This window comes from Poecilia latipinna, unplaced genomic scaffold, assembly GCF_001443285.1.
Source record: "Poecilia latipinna isolate Pla-1442-1.1 unplaced genomic scaffold, P_latipinna-1.0 Scaffold1764, whole genome shotgun sequence".
Taxonomy (NCBI): domain Eukaryota; kingdom Metazoa; phylum Chordata; class Actinopteri; order Cyprinodontiformes; family Poeciliidae; genus Poecilia; species Poecilia latipinna.
The window spans coordinates 163,596-174,749 of NW_015114380.1; the positions used below are offsets into that span (position 1 = coordinate 163,596).

General features: G+C 38.4%; 1 protein-coding gene across 1 annotated transcript in view; it reads left to right on the forward strand.

Annotated features, from left to right (window-relative positions):
- stk32a (serine/threonine kinase 32A) overlaps positions 1-11,154 on the forward strand; it is a 53,680-nt gene that overhangs the window by 20,922 nt on the left and 21,604 nt on the right. The window contains exon 5 of the mRNA XM_015060996.1: positions 3,307-3,480. Within this exon, the coding sequence (XP_014916482.1) occupies positions 3,307-3,480 (174 nt within the window). The remainder of the gene's footprint in view (positions 1-3,306; positions 3,481-11,154) is intronic.

An 11,154-nucleotide genomic window follows, 5' to 3' on the forward strand; every position in this document is an offset into this window, starting at 1 on the left:
TTTTTTTATATATACCCTTCTCACCCTCCGCGGGTGGTCTCATCCTCTGAGCTCGGGTCCTCTACCAGAGGCCTGGGAGCTTCAGGTTCTCCTCCAGTATCTTGGCTGTGCCTAGAACTGCACATTTCTGGACTGAGATGTTTGATGTTGTTCCTGGGATCTGTTGTAGCCACTGCTCCAGTTTGGGGGTGACTGCCCCGAGGCCCCCGATGACCACAGGCACCACTGTGGTCTTCACCTTCCAGGCCTTCTCCAGTTCCTCTCTGAGGCCCTGGTATTTCTCCAGTTTCTCCTTTTTCCTGATGTTGTGGTCACTTGGTATTGCTACATCCACCACAACGGCTTTCCTCTGTTCTTTATCCACCACCACAATGTGGTGGTGGATAAAGAACCACATTGTGATTCTTTATCACAATGAGCCTCTATTGCTCTGGTGTTTAGGGCCTGTTCCTGGGCGGCCAGGATGAGGGCTCTGTGCTGTCCTTGTGTCCAGCTTTTTCCAGCCATTGGTAGGATTTCCTGATATGATGCTTTCATGATGGTTCCTCCAGTACCTCGTCCTCTGTTCCCCATTTATCCATGTGTCCGCTTATCTTAGCCGCTATGATGCCTGATATGAGCTTCCATGTAGAGAGACAGGTTATTGGCCGATAGTTGGATGGGACTGAACCTTTTTCTGAGGGATCCTTCTGGATCAGGATAGTGCCTCGTTCAGCTTTGATGGTTCGTTCATTACTGGGGCTACATACCCAGTCTCTGGGCGGGTAGTTGTAGTTAACTCCCCCCTGTCCTGACATCCTCCCCCTTGCCGTAGCATTTGTGTTGTACCTCGTCAATCTCAAGTTGTGATAGCAGTTGCCGTTTGCGGATGTTGGAACACTCAGTCACTCCTTGCTGATTCCTCCCGTTAAATCCTGTCTAATCCCATTACCTCACTGTTGTTGCTGTTACTTTTGTTCTGCTCTGGCTCCCTGTGTACTCCATGTTCTTTTCTTTTTAAGTTTTTGGTTTTTCATTTTTTAAGTAATTGATTTTTTTTATTTTCAAAATCAACTTAATGTCTCAGCCTGCTGCATTTGGGTCCATCACCAACACACAACATGACAGTTAATTATGACAGTTAATCTTAAAATGTGACATTTAAGATTAGGAAATTGCATCAAATCAATAAAAGTGTAAGAAGTTATGTCTGATTTAATGTTGACTGGAAAAAAGTGTATTTAAAATGTGTCTGTTGTAAATACAGCTGCAGGAACAATAGTTAAAAATCTCATGATGCATCAAAGCATCATGATGTTTAACTTAGACAAATTGGAGGGAAAACACACAATGCTGCAGGCGTGTGTGTGTGCTCATTTGTTAAATGCGTGTGCTTCCTCTCAGAAGGCATCTCGCAGATAGTCTTTCCACATTCAGAGGCCAACGGCAATCAAATGTTACGTTGTCTCAGCATTATCTGAGCCTTACCAGACAGTTTGGAGTCAGCTCAATCAATTCCCATCCATCCACCCAGTGCAGAAAAGCACCACATACACTTTATTTGCAAATCTCCCAGAGGGGGTGGTGTTTACCAACGTGGCAAAAAAACTCATCCTTGGTTACCGAGACATGAGTTTGAGCCAAGATTATGTTTTTTTTTGCCAACCTTAACCTCTGTGGACTGAATACAGTGGATATATTGATGGATCTGCAAGGGGAGGCAGTACATTTAATGTGTTTTTTTTTTTTTTGTCTGAACACAATTGTTTGTTTTTTTAACTCTCAATTTCTATTGTTCTTTCTGCCATCATGGTAACTAGTTCCTGAAGTCTTGTTCACTGATGTTTAGAGGAAAGGTGACGTAACACAGTTGTAAACACGCTCCTGTCAACTGTTTTGGAATGTGAATATTTGTAAAACTAAAGTTTAGCCACTTGAACGTTAAATATCGTGTCTTTGTAGTTATTCAATTGAATATAATACTGATGTGTAAATCCTTATATTCTTTTCTTATTTATGTTCACAATGTCCAAACATCATTGGAATTGGGGTTGTAAAAAATGATGGTTGCTCTGAATAGAAATGTTGCTATTCACAAAATCCTTCTAACCACATACATTTCACAGACTGGGTGTCCGAACATTAAAAAACAATTCAGCAGAATTAAAGATTATCTTTTGATCACAGATGTGATCACAAAGGAGATTGTTTTTGTTTTTTTTACCCTCTTTCCTCGTTTGACTTTTAAAACTCGAGAAACACAAAGATGATTGTGCTTTCAATTTAGAAAGAAAGTGGTGATGTTGTTTTGAATTACCATAAAATTGGAACATTTTAATCCTGACATAAAATGGCAGATTTTTAAGGATAAGCGGCGGCCTTCAAATAAGGTTAAACCATTAGGATTAGAGAAGAGAAAGGGAGCTCATGTGTCTCCTATTAGGTTGTTAGAGATATATTTAATATATATGGATCTGTCGCTCTATATATACATTTCTAGGCTATTTAAGTCGTTGTTGGCTTGTTCCTAACTTGCTATTTTATCTGTATGGTTCTTACAAAAGCTCTTAGAGCTATTCCCATGGTCAGCTCTGAAGTCTGAGGTTTGTGGTTTTACAGGTTATAGGGTAAACTCAACTGTTTGTTTTGTCAAACCATTCATGTTCGTTCCTATTGGCTGATTTGATTCAGTAGCTCAAATACTGAATACTAACATAAAACTAGTTTTCCTCTGGAAGTTAACTTTGCAGAATTCTTGAACTAAAGATAAAAACTTTCTGCAAAGTGGAAGGATGTGGAATACAGGTTCATCTGAAAAATGTGAATATACTTGAGCAGGTCAAAATACCAACACTGATGTGCCTTTTTGTGGATTTTGGACCAATGACTTCAACCTCAGTCCACTCCCTCTTTGTTGTGCACCTTTTTCTATAACTTTTTCCTTCCACATAACTTCCCCTACAGCACTCTGTGTTTCACCAGTAAGTGGTTTACCCTTCTTGTTGGGAGTGTCAGTGAATATCTGCTGGTGTTAGCAGTCTTCCCCCTATAACACCAGATGTCTGTTTTAAAATGTTTTTTTTTCCATCTTATGAAATATTTACATTTTCCTTTTATGTCTAGATAACACACACGTTTCAGTTCTTGGATTAAGTCGCTGGAAAAAGTGAAATCTTTCAGGATATTCTAATTTACTGAGATGTATTGATGTTGTTTCTGTACATTCATCTACTGTGCTTTTCCCCTTAGGCTTCTGTTTACACGTTATTTGCTCATAACAGTTATCTGATCTTATCTTGCTTGACCCATGCTTTTGTTCCATCACAGGTATTCATTTCAGGATGAAGAGGACATGTTTATGGTGGTGGACCTGCTCCTGGGGGGAGACTTGCGGTATCACCTTCAGCAGAACGTCCACTTTTCAGAAAGCACAGTGAAGCTGTACATCTGTGAGCTGGCCTTGGCTTTGGGTTACCTTCGCAGCAAGCACATCATACACAGGTAAGATGGATTCAGGATATTTTTCATTGGATGTCTGATCCCATCAGATTTTTAAATAAATCTTGTCTGCCACTGTGCAGATGGTTTAGCATCAAGCTCAAAACTTACTTTATCTTGATCCAAACACCATTGTTACTGTGAAATGTACCAGTTCAGCAGATGCTGATAGGCTTATGCTCCTTTTAATTTGTAAGATGCACGTTAGCTGCTCTTTAGGCAAAAATATTTGCTGCCATGGCAAAGTAACAGACTTGCAAAGCCAAGTAAAGCCTGTTCCAGCCAAATGTTATCTTAGGTTGTTAAAGTGTTTCAAAAACAATGCAATGTGATGTCACTGCAGAGGTATATAAAATACAATAAAGGTGAAATGTTGAAAACCTTAACTTCCTCTTTTTCAACACAACCACTCTTTTTTTTCCTATCTTGTTATGAAGGCTTTGCTGCCACAGCCAGTGATTCTCCTACTGCTGTAGCTCCAGTTTTAAGTAAAAAATGTCAGTAAGATAAATTGGTAAATGGATGTTGGCGCTGAAGACAAATACTTAAACTTAAATGACTATTACCATTATCGAAACCAGTTCCAGAAAGGTGACCTTCATGTCATATTTGTAAAATGTTTTTATAAGAAAATAGAAATTTTACTTGAAAAATTGTAATTTTTGTTGTAATTGTAATTTCAACAAAGTGCTCAAACAGGAATAATGTGAGGAAGTATTTATGGCTTATCAGGGACTCTTGTGCAGCATTTTTGAAATTATATTTACTACTTTGGCTGCAGTGGAGAAAGTGAAGTGCTTTGCTTTAATCTTAAAATAGAGTCATAAAGACGTTTTGATTCCAGAACCATGCTTAGTATGAATATACATTAGTTAAGTCTGTCATTTAAAAGTCAACATGAAATCTATGATCTGAAAAATCTAATTTTTTTTACAGAGATTTTAACTTGTGCTAAAATCAAACAGTTCAAAGAAACATTTTGAAGTTTTTGTATTTTACCAATATAATGTCACCCAAACTTTAATATTTATTGACAATTTAGGCAAAATCCTCCATACATGTTAAACTAACTTTGGCCCATTTATGTTTTGTGGATTTTTATTTCCACGTTCAGTGGAAAGAATACTTTCTTTAGTTCAGATTAGGTCATTTTAAATATATACAGGCTGTTACCTTCTAGCATCGTCACTATTCAAGTGACATCCTGAGTTAAAAGTTTTTCTGAATACTTTAAATGTTTTTTTTTTTCTTTTTTCTATGAAAAGTTTATCACAAAGGTGTTGGGAAATTCAGCTATACTTGCTTTATGCAGTTCTTAATTGACTTCTTTTTAATGAGAATGTTTACTGGAATGATCCTTGGTGAACATTAAGACAGAACAAGTGAATGGTACGTTGTTCAGTATTCTGCAGAAGTTAATGAGTGCTCTACTCCATTTAAACAGAGGATTAACTGGAAATGAAAGTTTTGACAGCAAAATCTATTCAATATAACTTAGTTCCCTGACCATGAAGCAGGAATGATTCAATAATTGTTTCTTTTCTTGATTTTAAATTACTTTAGGTAAAACTGAATTTTGTTGTCCTTGAAAAATCTACAGCAAAAACTGTATATAAAAAATGTCAGATTTGTGAATTAGCCTTGTAGACTCATTCCTCCTCTCCAGTGACTGAGCAAAGAGGTAATCATAGAAATAAAACATTTCTCAGATCATGACTAATAGGAAGCATCACTGCAACAGGGAACACTAATTTATCAACACCCACAGATAACAAATTACACCACTTAACGTTAAGCAGGCTGCTTGCTCCTGTCTGTGCTCTTAACCCTCCACAGTAGAGTGGAGAAAGGGAAATAAATAGGACAGATTAATAATTTGGTTATTCATGCACTCCTCTGACAAAATATGAATATTTAAATCATGTTTTCTATTTCAGTCCAGGAGAGGACAGACTTTCAGCTTGATGTGCAGGTGCTGGATGTTGTTTGTTTAGATGGCATCAACATCTTTTCCATCTGCATTCATTAGCTTCAGATTGGAAGAGCGGTGGAAAGTAATTCACAGCTCATCTCTATGGAAATGGAATGAATAAAGTTCCAGATTGGAGGAGTTTGGTGTGACAAGTGAAAGATGGATGTCTTCAGAATCTGTTTCTTTATATGCAACTCCTGGATGTATACATTCCCTTTTTGATGCAGTTTGGTGGGTGAACTTTATTTTGTAATTATGAGTGCGATGATGACGATGACGATGATGATGATGATGATGATGATGATGATGATGATGATGATGATGATGATGACCTGCCAGTAAGTCACATGGGGTTTGGAAACATAGTAATGTTGTTACCAACTTCTGATTGGGACAGAGTGTGCTGTTCAAAGTGATGGATTCAAATCCACATTATGACAGTCTAATTTATTTACTCTGTTGCTCATATGCTTTGCAATTCAGTGATAAGGGAATATAACCATGTTTTATTAAATAATCCTCCCACATTGCCTCTATTTGCATTCTTCCACCTAAAAACATGATGAGCCCAAAGTTTTCGGGTGCTGGACTGGAAGATTCATATTTTGGTTTTACTGCTGTGGCTCAGAATTCTGACTTTAATCTCAGAATTCTGAGATTAAAGTCAGATTAAAGTCAGATTAAAGTCAGATTAAAGTCAGAACTGTTTTATTTGTTTTTTCCAGTGGCCCCATTCCTCTTCCGTAAAAGTCTATCTTTTCATTTTAACTTTAAAAAATTGTTTATTTAAAAATAAGTCATACTCTGTGTGCAAACTTTTGAAATTCTCATCCTGAGTAAAACTATGCAATTCTTCTCCCTTTGTATCAATACAATATTCTTAATGTTTTCAGTTAAAAATATTTTTCTTTACATAATAATGTTGTTTTGCTCAGCATTGACATCTTTCTTTAGTTGGTGGATTATTCCCCCACCAACTTTTTTTGGTGAGCATAACTAGTATATTTATAAAGTAAAAAAAAAAAAAACTCTTTTGCTTAGATAAACTTCATATTTCTGGTTTGTTTCCAATGTTTTAACACAGCGATCTGTGGGGGGTTTGAATTATTAACAATGGACTGAACCTCAATTAGACAACATCTTCAGAGACTTGAAAAGTCTTTCCAAACAAGGGCAAGAACAAATGGAAAGAGTGTGTGTAAGGGGAAGTGTGTGTATGCTTTGTGTTTCATTGGTTGAGTGCCTCTTTTACATAAACAATGATCATCTGTGGGTAAATCCTCAGGAGCTTGTTGGTGCTTCCTGGAATCCTTGTAATGGAAAGACTTGGATATTGTCAGTTTGCAGTTTACACGTCAATATGAAGCTCCAGCTCATTTAGGAATCACTGTGCACTTTAGGGATGTTGGTTTCTGCATGTGGCGATGGTGGAAAAGAAAGTTTCCCTTTTAACTGAAGGAAACCTCCAGAAGGGGGATCAGTGTGAGGAGCTGTCTGTCACAACCACCTGGGATTTACTGGCAGTAAGAACCGACGGCTCCCTGCAGGAAGGAGATGTGATCGTTTTAGTTAATCAGCAGGATGTGTTAGTGATTTTAGTAATTCATACATGCCTCAGAAAGTCAATTGATCCAAACACAAGATAAGATAAGATAAGATAAGATATTCCTTTATTAATCCTGCAGTGGGGAAATTTACATTGTTACAGCAGTACAGAGAACAGAGCAGAACCAATATAAAAATCTATATAAATAATAATAATACACAGTTTAAATATACCCAATATCTCTATCTGAGATATTGGGTATATTTTTTTATTTTTATTCGTCTCCTGGATTTGTCACTACCAGCAACAGAAACAAACCAATAACATGGAAGTGGTGATGAAATGTGTGTGTGTGTGTGTGTGTGTGTGTGTGTGTGTGTGTGTGTGTGTGTGTGTGTGTGTGTGTGTGTGTGTGTGTGTGTGTGTGTGTGTGTGTTTTCCCCCTACTAGGATCACTTTAATGTATTTTAAATTAACTGAACTTTACTGTTGAAGTATCATGTCTACTTCAGCCACTTAAGCTGCACTCTTCATGCCTCTCTACCTCTCACAAACACACACACACAAACACACACACCCACACACACACCCCCCCCCACACACACACACACACACACAGTTAAAATATTCACATTTCCTCTCACTGTCTATTTAATTGTAATGATTGCTGTTGCTTTTCCTTGTTTTATTCCCCCTATTTTAGTGTTACATGTGCAGTTAACTGTTCCTCAAGGTAGCTTATTTTTTTCAATAATTTATTTACTTGTTCGTTCTCTAAGGCCTTTCTGTAGCTGCCAAAAAGTTTATGATTTTCTATTTGATTAGGTGAGGACAACTGGATCAGGCTCTTCTCACAAATTGTTCATTTGGAGAACAGATCACATTTGCAGATTGAATGGTGGAAAGTCATCGCTCTTATTTTCCATCAACTGTCCTGTCTGAGGAGAATTTGTCACGTCTTCAGCAGAGATTTCTTTATTCATGGAGTACGTAAATGTTTTATTTCACAGCAGAAGCAGAAAAGAAAACCCGGATAGAAAGGAGAGAGAGAGGCAGTGGGATAAAATGTGAGGGTGAAATTCTATTCACCTCTTTCATAAAAGCAGATTAAGATGCCAGCTGGTGCAAGCTCTCCAATTTCCACCTCGAAATGGTGAACTGAGCATTATCATTGTCGAAAATCTCCTCTGGTTCAGCCCATCACACAACAACAGATTAAATAATGGGAGGAGTACAGTGTCCCGAGCATGATGGACTGTTGGAAGGGCGAGCCTGCTCCAGAAAGATCGCTAATTGTATTTTTCCCACATGCCTGCTCATACGAGGAAAGAAAGGAGAATATTTGAAGACAGCAGTGTATTCAGAATATCACACAGAGGTACATGAGAGAGAGAGAGAAAGGAAAAGACAAAGGTAGAGACTCAGAGAGCCAGGAAGAAACGGAAGAGATGACAGCCAGAACACTGAATGTTTCTGACTACCTGAATTATTCATCGCTTATAATTGTGATGTGAGTTTTGGCCTGAACTTTTTAGCTTGCTGTGGCTGCGTTCGCCGTCTGCCAGGCAAGCTTCACCTCAAGCGCTGTATTAAACCGTCAACCTGTCAAGCTCAACTTTGCTTAGAAGCTATAGTCTGCAGCAACACTCTGTGTTTGTTAATGAATAAAGGATGAGCAAAAAGAGAGTTTTATATGCATAAATGTAAACTCAGTGATGTGCAAAACGACATGTACATGCACATCAGTTCCAATCTCCAACTTCTCACAGCTTCTCTCAGCAAAAGGAAGAGAGGTAGAGTTAAAAATGCAGCAGTTTATTGGATTGGACCGGTTAGTCCCTGTCTGTGGAGTGGAGCTTTCAGTTCAAAGAAAGCTGCTGGCCCCTAAGTGGCTGGTGGGCGTCAGCTCTCAGAGCAGAGTGATTCAGACAGCATGTGCACGACATATTTCTCTGCATGGCCTGCATGTTACACAGGCAGCTGTGGTTTCCTGCCTTAGTGGCACCTGATGGCGAAGATGTATAAAACTCTCCAATTGCTCTGCAGTGTAACCTTCAACTTTTTTTGGGGGGAAAGGGGTTACCTAAATGAACAAATATAATAAAATATGACATGAACCTTATCCACACCCATTCCTTCCTGCACATTCTTTCAGTAATATGTTCTTTCTCATCTACTCTTCCCTTTTCTCCCCATGGAAACAGGTGATTAATAACTTTTATAGTAATAGTAAAGAACAGAGTAGTAAATGAGAAACATTTAATTACACTTAAGATGTGAGATTATGCTGCTACAGTAAAAGCTGTGCTTTTCACACACTGTCCAGTTGCTGGTCAGTTTGACCATTTAACTCTTTACTCTCCTCTCTGATATATAACAAAGTCAAAGAGTGATAAAAACATTCCAAAATCATTTTGTAAAAATGATTTAATAAAATCAAAGAGGAAAATAGATTTGATAAGTTTTACAGCAGTACAAGAAACAATGTAATGAATCTCTATATTTTGTTAGTTTGACGGCCTGAATTACTGGCTGTACGAACCTTTAAACGTCTAGTTCAGTCCCAGCTGCTGAGATCAGTATTTGATTTGAGAAAACGGCTTTGCTGTTCCAGGACTTGTGTATGTGAGTGTATAAAAGCCTCAACTCTCAGGTGTGTCGGCAGCTCCAGTGACAGTTCCGCATCATATGGCCAGGTAGAGGATTAGCTTACCTTCGTCCTCTCATAGCAGGCTGTAATGAGGTCATTAGATCCTGCTAATAGCTTGTAAGGCCAGTCAACCAAAAGAAAAGCCAGAGGGATCAGTTTGCACTGAGTAAACCTGGCCCTTCGTCATGGACTTTTAAAAGGAACACCAACATTTTAGCATGTATGATATCAGAACTTTTCTACGCCACACTCAGGACCAGGAATTATTCTTATTTTGCTTTAGACTTCCAAACTCTTTTCTACTGTCCTACTTTGTTGATAGAAAATGCAGATTTTCCACGTCTAGGTGCCACACACAGTTACAAAGCGCTAAACATTTAGCTCTTCCTTTGGCTTCTTTAATTCATCTAAATGATAATGTGGATCCTTGGAACTGTTTTTGTCATAATGCTGTTGTTCACCCCTGAAATATTCTTAGTCACAGTTTTAATTGCTGCAGATGGCAGAGGTTCACCTCATCTAGCAATCCATTCTTCACATAACCCTGCTGTGACCGGAGCTGCTGCAGACCCATCTGTTCCTCAGAACCAATAGATGCTGCGCTTCAGTTACCAACACATGACAAACTGCTGGGGGAAACTAACAGCTGCTAGTTTCTTACTTCAATCCTTTTTTTTTTTTTTTATACAGTTGAGATGAAAAATGAAGAGTACTTCTTTGTTGCAAAATTTTGCTTACATGCATTATGTTTCAGTTTTTTATATCTTTATTTAAATTGATTGCAACGGAGGAACCAGGATAATGGATTATGATATTTTCTAGAGGCTTCAGAGTCTCCAAGATTTATAAAATATTTATTATTTTAATTGGAATGCATAAAATGCAGAGCCATGCCAGCTGAGTATTCCAATTATCACCATTTCATACTTTGTTTACTCATAACTGCAGAATTACTACTTAAGTAGCAAAACAAAGAATTAGGTTGCATTAATAAATAGATCTTTCTAAAAGTAGACTTTAACAATATAATGTCACCCAAACTGCAATATTTGGGTGTCATTTGTCAAAAGTCAATTGGGAGGAAAGCCAACTATGATTTACACATCTGGAGAACCGTTCTATATTGTACATTCAAAAACTTCTGCAGAACAAAGGAGATGAACCTATTTTTAACAGGAATTGGTGTTGGGGGTGTGGGGGGGGGAGAAACCATCCATCCTTCCATCCATCCATCCATCCATCCATCCATCCATCCATCCATCCATCCATCCATCCATCTATTTTCTAACACCCTTGTCCTTAGTGGGGTCAGGAGGTGCTGGTGCCTCTCCAGCGAACGTTTCGGGCGAGAGGCGGGGTCACCCTGGACAGGACGCCAGTCTATCACAGGGCAAGACGGAGGCAGACAGGACAAACATCCATGCACACACACACACACACACACACACACACACACACACACACACACACACACACACACACACACACACAGACACAATATAGAGAAAC